Source organism: Bos indicus x Bos taurus, chromosome 5, assembly GCF_003369695.1.
Source record: "Bos indicus x Bos taurus breed Angus x Brahman F1 hybrid chromosome 5, Bos_hybrid_MaternalHap_v2.0, whole genome shotgun sequence".
Classification (NCBI taxonomy): Eukaryota; Metazoa; Chordata; class Mammalia; order Artiodactyla; family Bovidae; genus Bos; species Bos indicus x Bos taurus.
The window spans coordinates 7,271,320-7,289,272 of NC_040080.1; the positions used below are offsets into that span (position 1 = coordinate 7,271,320).

A 17,953-nucleotide genomic window follows, 5' to 3' on the forward strand; every position below is an offset into this window, starting at 1 on the left:
CTGTTGATTAATTTTTATTGACAACATCAATAGCAATCACTCAATCAGGACCTAATAATGTCAGGTATTGTTCTGTGTTTAAACTGTAGTTACATGTTTATACATTATCTGTATCTTCATAACTCTTCCTAGTAGGTGTCACTCCAGTTATTCAAAGCAGCAAACTGGGACAGATTAACTAGTTTGCCAGTCAAGAAAGCAGGGGCATTATAAATTCTATAGCCACTATGATTTAAGGAAGGGCAGGGATGAGGTTGGCTTCATCTTTGTTACCTTGTAGGGATTTGGTTGGGAAGATCCCCTGGAGTAGGAAATGGCAACCCACTCCAGTATTACTGTCTAGAAAATTCCACGGACAGAGGAGCTTGTCCATGGGGTTGCAAAGAGTTGGACATAGCATGCACATACACATACACACAGAGACTCAGAAAACATCTCTGGAAGGAGAGGCTCTCAGAATAAGGCTAAAGGGAATTTCAGTTCATTTCCATCAACCTTTTTACTTTATAGAGTATGAGGCTGAAGCCAGGTGAGGTGTGATTTGTCTAAGGTCACAGGACCCACAGCCAAACTAGTTTCCTAGTTCTGCTCCTTCACCAGCACATGGCTGCCTGACTGCCAAAGCTGGTCTCTTAGAAACCTAAGTTAGTGAATGTTAAAAGTGCCAAAGGAAGGGGGCTACTTAGATATTTGGCAGCTGTGATGAATGCCAGGGGAAAGGGTGCACCCCACCCTATAGGTGAGTGAGGAGGCTCTGGGTGGAGCATGGCCCCCTCTGAAGCCTCTCCTGTCCAGAGTCGTCCAGAACTCTCTGGGACTGGGCTGACCAGAGGGACACGGCCCAAGCAGGGAACAAACAGAGCTTCTATGACATCACTGTTTTTTACATACAAACAACCCACGTGAAAGACCACCCGTTGGTAAGAGTGGCAATTAACAGCTTTGTTTTCAGCTGTTAATTACCCACATCAGAAACAGAAATTGGTACCAACACATATTTTTAGACTCATTCCCCTCCTGCAGCTAGAAGCTGGGAAGCAATGGTAGGAATTATACATGTGAACAAACAACAAAGTTGTTCCTTGCTCTTCTTTCTTAACACTGATGTTTCTAGGATATAATTTAGTAAAAAACTCATTAATTTAGGCTCCGGTCATGGTCATGACCTTTGTTAGCTATATGACCTTCAGAATTCAATAAGTCTTCCTTCTTTTTTAAAAAACTGTTTATTTATTAGGCTGTGTCATGTCTTTGTTGTGGCTTAGTTGTCAGGTGGAATGTGGGATTTTAGTTGCTCAAGCAGGGTTCAAACCTGTGTCCCTTGCATTGGAAGGCAGATTCTTAACCAATGGACTACAAGGGAAGACCCTCAATAAGCCTTTCTGAGATTAAGATTCTTTATCTGGTTCAGAGTCAGTCAGGAATCAGTGAATGATAGTCTACTGTGTACAGCATACCACGAGTGCTCCTATATATTCTTTCATTTATCCCCATGTTATCTCCATTTTAGACATGAAGAAACCAAAGCTTAGAGAAGACTTCTTTCAGTTGTTAGGTGTTTGTTATATCTGAGTCCCTCACTGGCCCATGGGCCAGGAACTAGGTCTAATTCTTCCCTGTGCTCAAACAAACAGCTCTCCTATTAGATGAAACCCTGAGTCAGGGCTGGTTTCTCTCTTGTCCTTAGATTTAGCTCAGTTTACTGGAAAAAACAATAGGGAATCAAAACCTAGGTTTTAATCTTAGCTCTTGTGACCTTGGGCAAATCTTTCCAAAACTATTTCTTAATCTGTTTAAAAAGAAAAAAATAAGATACTATGATTAGTATCTTCCTCAGAAGATCTGAATTTTTTCTTTTTTGAAAGACTTAGATCTATTCAGATCCCTAACTCAACAGGTCAGCAAAGGTTTATAAATACTTATGTGTGAGGAACTGACCCTGAATACTTTATCTGGCACAGAAAATCCAGCATCTTAGCTCTGTCCATGGCTACTCTGTGTCCTATCTTGTTTTCTTTCCTTATGCATTAATGGTTTATTTTTAACCCATTCCTTATTCTCTTTTCTTCCTATCCAAGGAAGAATTTGAGCCAAAGCATGAATGTGGCCCCTATCAAATCAACACATGTGAGATTTCACAAAATGACAGATCTCAGGGACAGAGGGTGAAGATTTAAGTCTGAGTGGGGGTGTGTACGTGTGAGTGTGAATATGGACAGAAGGTGACTAAGGATGTGAGATATACAATATGCAGGTGTTATTTCCACCATAGTCACTCCAATAAAATTAGGAAATCATATTTATTGATGATAAGAATATCAAAAGAACACCCACTCTCCTCTAAAGGGCTGTGTCATTCTTCTAGGACTAAGGGACAGGGGGCAAGTAAGTGAACTGGCATTGAAGGCAGGGGTTCTAAACCACAGTGGCAGTTTGGGATCTGCCACTAGTCACATTAATTGGTCACTATATACAAATTGTCAACTGTGTAAATAATTTACTTTTAAAAAATATATATTATAGCAGTTATCTCTATAATAATAAAGAAAAATAGATGGAATTAAAGCCAGTGTGTGAGAAACTGCAAACAAGTAGCTTCCTTATCTAACTGATGAACCTGACAGAAATTATAGGAATGTCTTACTTCACACAAAAAAATCATTGGAATATGCAATAAACTCCTGATAAAAAAAATTCTGGGTATGCCCAAAGAAGAGTGTTGCACGTTTAACATTATCTTGAGAGTTATGACAGAAAAGAGGCTGAGTCCCTTTGCCAATCAGACATCTGCCACTACATGCCCCAGGGGTCCCCTGTGACATCAAACCCTTGCTAACAGAATATACTTAAGACAGGGAGGTGAGAGGGAATGGTGACAAAGGTCAGCATTTCAGAGGTATATCCTCTGGGGACTAGAGGGGCACATATCTCTCAGTGAGCAGACATCCATCAGACTTAGGAAAGGGTATGGATTTACCAGGCACCTGCCAGCTGAAAAGACCTCCTACTAACATGGAAACAGTGATAAGTCCAGAGTTGGGTAGAAGCAGCTTCAAGGGCCTCCTGACCTCAGGAAACCAGCTCCCAGCTCCCACCACCTCTGACTGTAGAAATGAGCAAGTGGTCACCTACTAGCAAAATGAGTAGGATGCTGGGGCTGCTCCTAAATATGTGAAACAGGGCTGCTACGCTGGCGGGAAGGGTGGGCTGCCCGGCAGACGGGACACCGTCCAGCTCCTCATAGCTGCTCTCTTCCCAGGAGAACCAAAGTTCCAGGACACGGTGCCCAAACCTCCTCATCAGCTCTGGATGCAGCAGGAACAACCTGAGCAGGAGCGGATGGTGGGTGTAGACTCGGTGCAGGTCTGGGGTGTCCTCTAGGAATTTTCTGATGGCACCAACCACAGCCTGGAGGCAAAGAATAAAGAGTATAAATACACCTTGTAGAGGGCCCAAGAGACTCCAATCCCCAACAAATAGAGACAGCCAAGATGTAACTGGGAAAAAATGTACTGGCTTCTCAGGGGTCCAGGTTATTTTCACTGGCACCCTCCAGCAAAAAGAAAACCTCACTGTTCTTACCCTGTAACAGTGGCCCTCAACTCGGGTGATTTCACTCCCCAAGGGACATGTAAAAATGTCTAGACTGTCTAGATTGTTGACTGTCTTGATTGGGAGAGTGCTAGTGGCACCTAGTGTGAGAAAACAGGAATCCTGCTAAATATCCTGCAATGCACAGAACAGCCTCCCACAGAAAAGACTGTGCAAAATGTCACCAGTGCCGTGGCTGAGAAACCCCACTCTATAATGACACTTAGCACAGTGTGTCACAACTGTCAGCGTGGATGTGTCTACCTACCACACTAGACTTCAGCTGTCTGAGGGCACAGGGCCTGGCACAGAGACAGCAAAGAGCAGGTGTGTTAAACCATTTACTAAACCTCTCTCTTCCCTGCTGCAAATATAACAAAGCTCAAATTCCTGAGCGTGTTACTCTCCTGATTTTACGCTCCATAGTTTTGACTCTTCACTTGGGTCTTTCATCCATTTTGAGTTCATTTCTGTGTATGATATGAGCTAACGGTCCAGCTCCATTCTGTTGCATGTAGATATGCAACTGATTCCAACACTATTTATTAAAAAGGCAGTTTTTCCTGTGCTGAATTGTCTTGTTGTTCTTATAAAAATATATGGGTTTATTTTCGGGGTTTTTGTTTGTTTTCAATTTTGACCTGAGGGACCTTAATTCTTCCACCAGAGATGGAACCCAGGTCCCGGCAGTGAAAATGCTGAGTTCTAACCACTGAACAGACAGGGAATCCCCTCTGGGTTTATTTTTGGACTCTCAACTCTATTCGGTTGATCTGGATGTCTCTCCTAGACATATTTAGAACCACACTGTCTTGATTACTCTATCTTTGTAGTAAGTTTGAAATGAAGAAGTGTGAGTCCTCCAAACCTGATCTTCTTTTTCAAAATTATTTTGGCTACTTTGGGTCCCTTTCATTTCCAAATAAATTTTAGGATCAGCTTGTCCATTTCAAGACAAGGAAAAAAAAAAGAAGGCAACTAGAATTTTGATCAAGATTATATTGAATCTATAGAACAATTTGAGTATTGCCATTTAAACACTATTAAGTCTTTTTACCTAGTTTTCAGTTCAGTTCAGTCTCTCAGTCGTGTCCAGCTCTTTGCGACTTCATGAATTGCAGCACTCCAGGCCTCCCTGTCCATCACCAACTCCCAGAGTTCACCCAAACTCATGTCCATCGAGTCGCTGATGCTATCCAGCCATCTCATCCTCTGTCATCCCCTTCTCCTCCTGCCCCCAACCCCTCCAAGCATCAGTCTTCTCCAATGAGTCCAACTCGTCACATGAGGTGGCCAGAGTACTGGAGTTTCAGCTTTAGCATCATTCCTTCCAAAGAAATCCCAGGGCTGATCTCCTTTAGAATGGACTGGTTGGATCTCCTTGCAGTCCAAGGGACTCTCGAGAGTCTTCTCCAACACCACAGTTCAAAAGCATCAATTCTTTGGCGCTCAGCTTTCTTCACAGTTCAACTCTCACATCCATACATGACCACTGGAAAAGCCATAGCCTTGACTAGACGGACCTTTGTTGGCAAAGTAATGTCTCTGCTTTTGAATATGCTATCCAGGTTGGTCATAACTTTCCTTCCAAGGAGTAAGCGTCTTTTAATTTCACGGCTGCAATCACCATCTGCAGTGATTTTGGAGCCCCCAAAAATAAAAGACTGACACTGTTTCCACTGTTTCCCCATCTATTTCCCATGAAGTGATGGGACCGGATGCCATGATCTTCGTTTTCTGAATGTTGAGCTTTAAGCCAACTTTTTCACTCTCCTCTTTCACTTTCATCAAGAGGCTTTTTAGTTCCTCTTCACTTTCTGCCATAAGGGTGGTATCATCTGCATATCTGAGGTTATTGACATTTCTCCTGGCAATCTTGATTCCAGCTTGTGCTTCTTCCAGCCCAGCATTTCTCATGATGTACTCTGCATAGAAGTTAAATAAGCAGGGTGACAATATACAGCCTTGACGTACTCCTTTTCCTATTTGGAACCAGTCTGTTGTTCCATGTCCAGTTCTAACTGTTGTTTCCTGATCTGCATATAGGTTTCTCAAAAGGCAGGTCAGGTGGTCTGGTATTCCCATCTCTTCCAGAATTTTCCACAGTTTATTGTGATCCACACAGTCAAAGGCTTTGGCATAGTCTATAAAGCAGAAATAGACATTTTTCTGGAACTCTCTTGCTTTTTCGATGATCCAGCGGATGTTGGCAATTTGATCTCTGGTTCCTCTGCCTTTTTTAAAACCAGCTTGAACATCTGGAAGTTCACAGTTCATGTATTGCTGAAGCCTGGCTTGGAGAATTTTGAGCATTACTTCACTAGCATGTGAGATGAGTGCAATTGTGCGGTAGTTTGAGCGTTCTTTGGCATTGCCTTTCTTTGGGATTGGAATGAAAACTGACCTTTTCGAGTCCTGTGGCCACTGCTGAGTTTTCCAAATTTGCTGACATATTGACTGAAGCACTTTCACAGCATCATCTTTTAGGATTTGAAATAGCTCAACTGGAATTCCATCACCTCCACTAGCTTTGTTCGTAGTGATGCTTTCTAAGGCCCACTTGACTTCACATTCCAGGATTGAAACATTATTAACATATAATATTGTATAAGTTTAAGGTTTCCCTGATAGCTCAGGTATGGGCTTCCCTTGTGGCTCAGCTGGTTAAGAATCCTCCTGCAATGCGCAAGACCTGGGTTCAATCCCTGAGTTGGAAAGATCCCCAGGAGAAGGGAACAGATACCCACTCCAGAATTCCAGCTTGTATAGTCCAGTCACAAACAGTCGGACACGACTGAGGGACTTTCAAGTTTAAGAGATACAACATAATCATCTGATAAATGTATATATTGTGAAATGATTGCTCCAGCCCTAAGAGTTTATAAACAAGCTGGAGGGAGAAAACCTGTAACATATAACCTTATCAAAGTAATCCAAGAGCAGCCTGGCTAACAATGATGTAGGTTTCAGCAATACATTTTGTTTCATAAACTGTTATCTGTAGACATCTCACACCTTTTTCCTCTTGCACAAACCAGAGGCAGTACTAAGAAAACAGCCTTTAACCTAATTGACCTTTATAACTTAGGTTAATTAGGACCTAATTAACTTAGGTCCACAGCATGCAGGATCCTTCTTTTCTAACTAGGGATCAAACCTATACCCCCTTTAGTGGAAGCATGGAGTCTTGACCACTGGACTTTGGGGGAAGTCCTTAAGTTTTGATTTTCTTATCAATAAAATAAAAACAGTAATCTCTACCTCCCAGAACTGATGAGAGAACTGACTAAGTTACACGAGCTCTGTATGTGTCAGCACTTTGTCTCCCTCTAGTCCCCTAACACACACTGTCTCTCTGCCACCCAGCATCTCTATATATACACCAAAACAGTCTTCCGAGGAACCATGATGAAGAGGAGCATGAGAAGGAGGAAAAGCCCCAGGTGTTTTGGTCCATACCTCATCTAAGGCATCATCTTTGTCCTGGCAGATTGCAAGCAGATAGATAGAAGCTCTGAAGACCACGAGTGGAGGGCGTTCACCCTGGTCCTGCAGAGATAGGAGGAAGCTTTGCACAGCCATGAATAACTTCGTCTTTGAGACAAACCTGTCAACCAAGGACAGTCTGAGTGAAAAAGGCAGAGATGGCTGTTCCGCCTGGCCACACCCTCCCTCTGCCCTTCTGTCCCAGCATGTCCACAGCCTAATGACATCTTGCGCAAAGAGGGTGCTGTACATACTTAACAAAGCACTGTCACACATGCACAGCACGTAGTTCTCTGCTTTGTGCAAGGATCTGTTAGAGGACAGAGACTCCTCACTCACACCTAGAAGGTAAAGCATCAGGCAGCTGGACCAGCAGTGTTAAAAAGAAGGGTGCTACTTTGGGGGTTCAGAAGGCCCTGCTCTGACGCCAGTTCACCCTTCTCTTCTCATATTTATCACTAAACATTTGTGTGTTCAATGGGCTCCTTTCTGGGGAAGGGAGATTTCTACACTTGTACATGCAAGGAAGATGGGGATGAGGAGGAGACCAACTTCACTACATGTCCTTTTATGCTTTTTAAATTTTCTACCATGGGTATGTCTCACCTACCAGATTAAGACTCTGATAAACATTTTAAAATAGGTAATACTAAATGCAATGTGGTATCCTGGATTGTATCCTAGAACAGAAAAGGGACAGTACACGAAAACTGGTGAAATCTGAATAAAGTTTAGTTAATAGTATTGTACCATCATACATATGGTCAAATGATTTTCAACAAGGGTGCCAACACCATTCAGTGGGGAAAGGACAGTCTTTTCAACAAATGGCACTGGGAAAACTGGATTTCCACATACAAAAGAATGAAGTTAGAATCTTACCTAACATGATAGAAAAAAATTAACCCCAAATATAAACACACTTAAATGAAAGACTTAAACCTATAAAAAAAATTTTAGAACAAAACATAAGGCAAAAGTTTCATGACATTGAATTTGGCAATGAATTATTGGTTATGACACCAAAAACACAGGCAATAAAAGAAAAAAATAAACTGGACTTTATGAAAGTTTTAAAAGTTTGTGCATCCAAAACCACTATCAACAGAGTAAAAAGGCAACCCACAGAATGGTAGAAATTATTTGCAAATCTAATAAAGAATAATATCCAGAATATATAGATAACTCCTAAAACTCAACAACAAAAACACTCAAACAATCTGAATCAAAACTAGACAAAAGATTTGAACAGACATTTCTCCAAAGAAGATATACAAATGGCCAACAAGCACATGAAGATGCTCAACAACAAATGACAACAGAAAAAATAGACAAATTTCATCCCCCCAAAATTTCTTTAATTAGATTTAATCAAAATTTAAATTAAAAGACACTTGCTCCTTGAAAGAAAATCTATGACAAACCTAGACAGTGTATTCAAAGCAGAGACATTACTTTGCCAACAAAGGTCTGTATAATCAAAGCTATGGTTTTTCCAGTAGTCATGTATGGTTTTGAGAGTTGGACCATAAAGAAATCTGAGTGCCAGAGAATTGATGCTTTTGAACTGTGGTGTTGGAGAAGACTCTTGAGAGTGCCTTGGACTGCAAGGAGATCAAATCAGTCAATCCTAAAGGAAATCAACCTTGATCACTGGAACGACTGATGCTGAAGTTGAAGCTCCAATACTTTGGCTGCCTGATGTGAAGAACTGACTCATTGGAAAAGACCCTGATGCTGGGAAAGACTGCAGGCAGGAGAAGGGGATGACAGAGGATAAGATGGTTGGATGGTATCACCGACTCAATGGACATGAGTTTGAGCAAGCTGCAGGATTTGGTGATGGACAGGGAAGCCTGGCGTGCTGCAGTCCATGAGGTCACAAAGAGTTGGACATGACTGAGCGACTGGACGGAACAAAATCAAAACCACAATGCAAAAACCACTTCATAACCACTAGGATGGCTATAATCAAAAAGATGGACAAGTCTTGACAAGGACATGGAGAAACCGGAACCCTTGCTCAAACATTGCTGGTGGGGCTGCAGCTCCTCTGGAAAACAGTTTGCAAGTTCCTCAAAATGTTACCCATAGTATTACCATATGACTCCTCAATTCTAAACCTGGTGTATACAGAAAAGGAATAGAAAACAAGTACTCAAACAAACACATGTACACACATATTCACAGCATTACTATTCATAATAACCAAAAGGTAGAAACAGCCCAAATGCCCATCAATGAATGAAGGAATAAACAAACTGTAGTGTATACACACAATGGTATTCAGCCATGAAAAAGAATGAAGTACCAATTCCTGCTGCAAACATTACGTTTACTGGATGAATCTTGAAAACATTATGCTCAGTGGAAGGAGCAGGTGCAAAAGATCACATACATACGACCACATCTACCAGAAATGTTCAGAATAGATAAGTCCATAGAGACAGAATGCAAGTTGCCAGAAGCTGAGCAGAAGGAAAGGGGAGTGACTGCTTAAAGGATAAGAGGCTTTACTTTGGAGTGATGGAAATGTTTTGGAACTAGACAGAGATGGTGGTTGCACAACACTGTGAATATACGCAATGCCACTGAGTTGTCCCCTTTAAAATGGTTAACTTAGCTATGTAAACTTTACCTCAATAATTTTTTAAAAGCTTAATGAAAAATAGTACTTTGATTTTAAATTTTAATAAATTGTATAGTAATTCTTAAAATCAAAGTAAACTAGTGACTTTTTTTTTTTTGTGCATAAACAACACCCTCAGGGATATCAAGGAATTCTCATCAGCATTCAAGGCTCTGTCCTTCACTCCTGAGACTACCTGTCTCTCCAAACTGTGAGCCCCTCAGGAATACATGCCATTTTTCACTTATCTCCATGTCCCCAGTGCTCAGCACCAGGCCTGGAGAGGATGCCTCTGTAAATAGTTATTGAACTGAACCTGGCTACAGATGTAGCTTCCAGAACCAACTGTCAGTCACCAGCTCTGAGCACTGACCTGTCCTCGTGAATGTAGGCCAGGTAGAAGAGGAGCAGGATGCAGTACTGTCTCTGGCGAGCAGCTTCCTCCACATACTGGCGATCCGACAGGAGAGCAAGGCTTTCAGGGCCCCTGCTGCTTATCTGGGGCAGCCCGTGCTGCAGGAGCTCAGACACTGCACAGAGCTCTGGGGAGGGAACAGGCCGGAGAAAATCACACAAAGGACAGAGGAGAGCAGGTAACGGTCACATGCGTGTCTGTACATACAGAGTACTGCACAGGACAGCAAGGATACACACAGGAGAAAAGGCAATCAGTCTCTTCTCCCTCTCTTAGTCTCTCAGGAAAGACTGAAGGTAACATGTGGAAGGACTTGGGACACATTCATCCACTTGACAATGTCCACTGAGTGGCTATTCTAGGCCAGGCTATGACACACAGGCCCTACCTCCTGGAGCTGGCAGCTGGTGGGAAAAAAATAGATAATGAGACAGATAATTGCAGGACATGTGATCAGTGCCATGTTCAAGTGTGGAAGAGAGTGACTCATGCCACCTGTGATGGGGAGGGCAAGCTCAAAGAGGAGGGAACCGTGAACGGTGAACAGAAATCAGGCAGAGAAGAGGTTTGCCAAGCCAGGAAGCAAGGTGTTCAGCAGCCTGGAAGCACAAGAGGACGTCATGTTTAGGGGGCGGCAAGGAGTTCAATGTGACTGGACCATCAGTGAAAAGATGTGGAGTATCAAGGGTTTAGGAACTGGGTGATGTAATTTGTAGGTAGCCTGTGAAAGACCTTGAACAAGGAGTATAGAATGTGGATTTTAACCTGAGGGCAGATTCCTACATTTCTTATGAAACTTCTGTTTCTTACAAGAAAGAACATTTGAATACCAAAAGAATATGAAAGAAAAGGACCTCAAGAGCTTAAGTTTTGAATAAACTCAACTTCATGGAAAATTCACTACATTACCCTATTTTCCAAATTTCACCACAGACAGACCAGAGAAAACTCCATCACTGTCAAACAATGCCTGATAGACTGCTGATTGGAGATGACTGCTGAAGGCCAGGGGAGTTGAGATGTTGACATGGGGAGTTGAGACGTCGACTTGGCTTTTGGATAGACCCTCCAGCAGTCGGTGAAGACTGGTTGGAGGATGAGAAACTGAAAGCAGGGGGCCAAGTTAGAGGTCACATGAAAGGGTCCATCCTGCCAATGCAATGCGCCTATAGCCAAGTAGAGCGTGAGATGGAATGTGCCACTGAGACATGGCAGCAATCAGGTCAGGTTTCCTAATTCTAAGTTTATTTATTGCTTTTCCCACCAAAGCACACTATGATCATTGTGATCATAACAAAATTAATATCCTTGAGCCTCGCACACCCACCTGCCCTTTCTCCTGAAATGTAAAAGAAAGATGCAGTCTGCATGTAAGTAAGGTTGGCTGCTCTTCCTGGTGCCCCGAGATATAACAAGATATCTGGGTCTCAGGGTCTGAGGAGGCAGAAGTGGGGCTCCTCCTATCCAGTCAAGAGAGAGAACTGGCCAGCAGCAGGGGACTGGTGCTGGTAAGCACAAGAGGCTGCTGTGATGTGGCTGCCACCAGGGCAGAAGTCATCACGCCATTCCCTATGCAGGCCAGACCACACCTGGATAGGCAGAGAGCTGATCTATTATCTCACCTCCCTCCCTAGGAAGCAGCTTATAGGTCCATCGTTCCATGATTCCATGGTTCTTCTGGGTAGCTTTAGGCAAAGATTTCTTATTACTGTACTGACTTATGACTCAGCCAATCAGCAAGACATCCAGACACTAAGACACTACCATGGACGTCATAAGTGGTCAAACTACAGCATCTTACCTTCTTGGGAAGGTGGTCCTGTCTTCTCTGGAGCTGAGAAGAGGCTGATGCACATGTAGTACAGGAAACTGGAACACACCTGATTCAGGGCTGAGTGACTTAGTGGGAGGAGAGGAAGGCAGAAAAAGAGAGAGGACATTGCTACTCTGGCTGGGACAGCATTATCTCTGCCAGGTACTGAGGCACCACTGCTTTGTACCAGAGACCAAGGAAATTCTAACCATGGCCCTGGTAGAGAAGGTCGAAGGTCTGGAGGTGGCTGTGAAAAGTAAATATGGAACCTGCTGCCCACAGGTGTAACTTAGTCACTTGGCCCATATAGGTATTCACGAAAAATTTCCTGAAAAAAATAAGTCAAAGTGAGCTACTAAGCTCCAAATTAATAAAACATATAAACAGAATGTGCTCCTGGGTCAGGAAGGGGCTAGCAAGTACTAGAAAAAGGGGAAACTGTTGAACCCAAAATGGGTGATTCAGGAGAATTACAAACATCCAAAACTGTGAATCTGAACCCAGGTGGATCCCTGTATTCTCTCCTGAACATCAGTTGTTCTATCCAGAGATATGGAAGGAGGGCTAGATACTCCACTGAGGTTACCTTGAGGACTGTAGGCAGTAACAAGTGGAATCTGCCAAGCAAATGCAGAAACAGGTAGCAAGTCAGAAATGAGAAGGCTGCTCCAGAAACCTAATGAGAGAGATTAAAGCAGCAACCTCTCTACTCTGTATGAGAGAGCCTCTCCTCTGGAATTGCTGGCCTGGCAGCAAACAGGACATGACCCTCTTGATGGGCACGGCATCAGTTACCCTGTGAGGGCCTCAGCTTCCTGGTCTGTAAAATGAGAGTTAGACAAATGATCTCTAAGAGCCCTTCCAGTTTCGCTGCTAAAAGGTGCCCTTCTGAGTATCGCATGGAATGAGAGTCTTATCAGAACCAGATAAGTAAAAGCTAGAGAAGCCCATCCACCTCATACCATCAGGTGCTGAGCAATTCTGACACTGTGTCAATCCCTCCACAGTCCTATAACTAAACCACACCAGTCAGAAATTTCCACTTGTCCAGTCAAGAAGGACACTTGGCCCCTTGGGACAATACATACCTCAGGCCACTGCAGAACCTAGCCTTCAGTTCCAGGGCCAGTCGTATGAAGGATGAGGCAGCTTGCAAGAATTGGGAAGAAAGCAGAGAGTGGTTTAAGCCAGGCTTGTTACAGGGATTCCCAAGTCTGAGTGGTACTATTTTTGGAGTCACACAGACCTCGGTTCAAATATGCTCCATCGCTAACTAGTAACGTGACCCTGAGACACTTACCTTCTCTGAGATTCAGTTTCGATATCTATACCTCAAAGCCTGCTGCGAAACTAAGTAAGATATATGTATATAGAAGATCTAACAAATATTTAGCTCAGAGCAAGTGCTGAATAAAAGTTCATCTTCTTTTCTGATGAACTTTCCGCATTAGCTGGTGACCTTGGCCCAGTCCCCTGCATTGCCTGACTCTCCCAGTCTCCCCCCTCCCACTCCACCCTGCTTAAAAGTGACCACTGTCCTGCCCATCCCGGGCTTCTGTAAGAGCAGGATTCTAGACAAGAGCTACCACTGCCCCAGCTAGTGTTGAGGATAATCTGTATTCTCTCCTAGGCTTTTGGTAGGGAATTAACTTCTCAGAGTTTCACAGCAACTTTCTGAGACAGCAGTTTAACCCATGGCTCTGAACTGGAACCTTCTTGACTCAGAGAAGTATCAATTAATTTGAGAACTGCCTTTAAAGACTTTTGATTGCTGGATGATATATCCTTCCACTCAACACTAGGCAGAGTGTGGATGTTGATTCTGAACGAATGAGTAACCCTCCACCCACAGGTTGTACTCTCTCTGAGTACCCTGAGCAACTGCCTAAGGCCCCAGCCCCTCTTCCAACTTCCATACTTGCTTGCGGCCTACCGAGCTTCTTGGAGAATTTCTCCTTCATGTGAGGGACGATGACAAAAAGGCTGTGCAGAACCGAGAGGAAAACCTCCATCACGGCTGGGTGAGTGGCCTGCTCCCAGTACCTCTGCAAAGAACCAAGAGGGAACGCATAGTCCACTAGGACTGAACCTCTGAAGAAGAAAGAGCATCAGCAAAAACTGCATCATCTAGCAGTAACAGTCTAAATTCTTTCATCTGATGGACACAAAAAAAAGCTCAGAGACCTGAAGTCACAAGCCTACATCCAAGGCTTACATCTGCCACTTAATAAACTGTGCAAGATTCGTTACTGCTCTGGGCATCTACCAAAGAGTAAACCAGGAATAACCACAAGCCCTACCTCCCAGAAACAAATGACATCTCACATGTAAAAAGCACTTTCTAAACTATGCATTATAGTGACATGAATGACACTCATGTTTCTAACATATAATAACACGGTTCACAAACTTCCTTCATGTTTATTTTTCATGTGATCTTTGAATAGAATCACAAGGCAGCCTGACGTGGTAGACAGAGTAGAGAAACTTGGGTTCTATTTCAAGCTTTGCACAAGGTCGCTGTGTGCCCTGGGTCAGTCACCCCCTCCCCTTTCACTGTTTCGGTTCCTCATGTATAAATAGACAGGGCCTCAGGGATGTGGTTCTTACAGATACTTTTCATTTGGTTTTCAAACCAAGGTTTTTTTCAACTATAAAAGTAATACAAGATCATTAAAGAAAATGTATAAAATGCCAAAAAAGTAGAAAGCAAGAATAACGCCACAATTCTATAATCTAATTCTAGATCTAGCTCTAATACTTCATAAATCTAGGAGGAAGGCAGAGAAGGGAAAGAAACCAAAGTGAATGGCTCAACTATTACTGTTAGTGTGTGCCAATCAGGGTTGTAACCCATGGTCCCTGAGAGTTACCCTCCTGAAGACCCTGGTGTGCTGGCTCAAAGGCTTCTTCAAGGAAAAGAGGCTCTCCTGTCATAACCAGAGGATGCTCCCCTGCTGCCACCTACTGTTTCCAGTGGGTGTTTTGGAGGTTTCCTTTCCCAACTAACAGACTGTTCATAGGATGTCCAAAACTCAAACAGGACAAGACTCACCCAGGGTCATCCAGGCAGTCAACACTATGGACCCTGCTCTTCCTACCATCTTTGTCTCAAGTCAGCTCAAAACCAGGTCTCTTGAGAGTAGCCATCTCTCATGTTACAGAACTCACATATGTGCTACTTACTGAAACCTAAATTACATTGACTTGCTCTTTGCATGCTTAGTCACTCAGTCATGTCCAACTCTTTTGTGACCCCCCTGGACCACAGCCCACCAGGCTCCTCTGTCCATGGGATTTTTTAAGCAAGAACATCAGCCGTTTTTACTAGGCAGACAAAATACATAGGTTCAAACCTCAGCACTGTCATATACTTGCTTTACAGCCATAGAAAAATCACCTTTAAGTTGGGGGAAATTATAGGACCTATTTCACAGGGTCAATGGGAGGGTTAAATTAAGTTCTGAATATAAGGCATTTATCACTTCATTAACATGCGCCAAAGAATTGATGCTTTTGATCTGTGGTGCTGGAGAAGACTCTTGAGAGTCCCTTGGACTGCAAGGAGATCCAACCAGTCAGTCCTAAAGGAAATCAGTCCTGAATATTCACAGTTAAGTTCCAATACTTTGGTCATCTGATTCGAAGAACTGACTCATTGGAAAAGACCCTGATGCTGGGAAAGATTGAGGGCAGGAGGAGAAGGGAACGACAGAGGATGAGATGGTTGGATGGCATCACTGACTCGATGGACATGAGTTTGAGCAAGCTCTGGAAGTTGGTGATGGACAGGGAGGCCTGGCATGCTGTAGTTCAGGGGGTCACAAAGAGTCAGACACTACTGAGCAACTGAACTGAACTGAAACATTACCGATTTATTATTTTATTACTACTACTTTCTACTTTTTAAGAGGCATCTATTAATCTATTGTTTACAAAAAAACACTGTACTGTGATTTTAAAACCAAAGGAAAAGTAGCTGCAAGAACAACACTGCTAAGACCCTCAGGAGATCTAGTTGAGTGTTGAGTCACTGTCCTGTGCCTCTCAGCCTGGCTTGCTTTCACGTCTTTCTCCTCCCCAAGATCCTTGCTGCCCAACCCACCATCACCATGGGGATACACAGGGAGTCACAGGCACTGAGGAGAAATTCTGAGAAGGCCTCCAAGGTGTCTTCTTTCTCAGCACTGGGAGCTGTGAATGGATTCTCCTGGGCTGAAGGCTCCCTCTGGAATTCCATAGCCAACCTGAGAAATAAATATGAGTATATTTACTACTGTCTATGCAACAAGGTCAGATTCATCCTCTTAAAGGGATTTCTGAGTTCAGGGCTCAGGGCAAGCATCCCCACCAGCGGACCTGGAGAAAACTCCGGAGGCCTCAGTGAGGGAGAACCTGGTCTTGGGCGCCCCCTCCAGCTTCGAGCTCCCTGCCCTCTCTCCCATGACACGTGACACTCCACCCAACTATATGTGTTAATACTTCCCTCAACATACCATGCTGTCTGCTGCTTCACATCTCTTTGCCTTTATGTGTGCTGCTCTCTCTGTTTGGAAGGCCTTCCCCAGGTTCGTGACAATGTAACGGATTGCACACATATACACAAAACTGTCTGGGTTCCCAAGAGACTGTGAGCTCCTTTTAGGCAAGAGCTGATCTGAGTTATCTTTCTACTTTCACTATCTAGCATCAGGGCTGGCACAGTAGGTACACAGTAGGTACACAGTAGGTACACAGTAGGTACACAGTAGGTACAACAAATGTTTGTTGATGAGAACTGAATTAATCCAACAAGCAGTCAGTGAACACATGGAGAGCTAGGTTACTTGGGATGAGGCACAAAGCTGAATGAGATACAACTTCATTGCACAGCAACAAAAACTTCACTAGAAGGGAACCTTTAGAGACCTCCTCCACATACTCACTCCAAACTCAAACATCCCCATTCTCCACCCCAGCCAAAGTCCTCTCACTATGCAGCAAAGCATCAGAAATCAAGTGTTGCTTCTAGAACTTCACCCTTTGTCCATTCCTCTCTGTACCCACCCTCCATACTACTACCTCATCAGATCATAAAGAGCTCCTTACCTGCAGGCATTTCTAAATCCCTCCAGAGTGTTCAAGAGGAACTTCCCTCTTCGAAGAATGGCCCTCTCCGAATTTCTGTTGGAGGCATGGCCCTGAAGTGAGAAGGAAAGAGGGAAACTACTAGTCAAGTACATACTCTGTATTCCAGTCTTTGCTTAGAGGACTACAGACCTCTTCCTCCTGCACTGGAGTCTGGCATTCCCACACACCTAACACTTTCCAGGGGGTCTTATGGATATCCTCAAAAATTCAGACATCTAGTAGCTCCTTTAAAAAAATGGTACAAAGGGGAACCTTAACCCCTTGTCTCCCCATGAAGCACAGGACTGGTTCTTGTTCTATTATATGCAGAAAGCTGCCACAGGCTAGTCGACATTAGCCTCACTGGCTGTAACACCCATATTAGTTGCTCCAAAACACACAAATTCCCCCACCGTATCATGTGCAAAGAGCTTAGTTTCCAAAGTTAATAAAGCACTCATATTAATAATATTTCCTCTGATATTTTAAGCTTGCTGCTGCTGCTAAGTCACTTCAGTCATGTCCGACTCTGTGGGACCCCAGAGACGGCAGCCCAGCAGGCTCCCCCGTCCTTGGGATTCTCCAGGCAAGAACACTGGAGTGGGTTACCATTACCTTCTCCAATGCGTGAAAGTGAAAAGTGAAAGTGAAGTCGCTCAGTCGTGTCCGACTCTTCGAGACCCCATGGACTGCAGCCCACCAGGCTCCTCCATCCATGGGATTTTCCAGGCAAGAGTACTGGAGTGGGGTGTCATCACCTTCTCCGATTGGACCACTAAAAGCTAACAATTATGACACACTGCACACTCGTCAGATTCTAAGATTCTAGTGAATCCAGCCTTAAATAATTTTGTGAGCATGTTTACCATACCCACTTGGATGATATAAAAGACAAAGCATGTAGTAGGCC

At 43.6% G+C, this 17,953-nt stretch overlaps 1 protein-coding gene across 1 annotated transcript in view; it reads right to left on the minus strand.

Annotated features, from left to right (window-relative positions):
- Positions 1 to 17,953, minus strand: part of MEI1 (meiotic double-stranded break formation protein 1) — a 55,854-nt gene that overhangs the window by 17,394 nt on the left and 20,507 nt on the right. The window contains exons 14-21 of the mRNA XM_027543387.1: positions 17,023 to 17,114; positions 16,040 to 16,181; positions 13,868 to 13,979; positions 13,023 to 13,083; positions 11,923 to 12,020; positions 10,080 to 10,248; positions 7,051 to 7,198; positions 3,133 to 3,408 (exon numbers count right to left, since the gene is read on the minus strand). Of these exons, the coding sequence (XP_027399188.1) occupies positions 3,133 to 3,408; positions 7,051 to 7,198; positions 10,080 to 10,248; positions 11,923 to 12,020; positions 13,023 to 13,083; positions 13,868 to 13,979; positions 16,040 to 16,181; positions 17,023 to 17,114 (1,098 nt within the window). The remainder of the gene's footprint in view (positions 1 to 3,132; positions 3,409 to 7,050; positions 7,199 to 10,079; positions 10,249 to 11,922; positions 12,021 to 13,022; positions 13,084 to 13,867; positions 13,980 to 16,039; positions 16,182 to 17,022; positions 17,115 to 17,953) is intronic.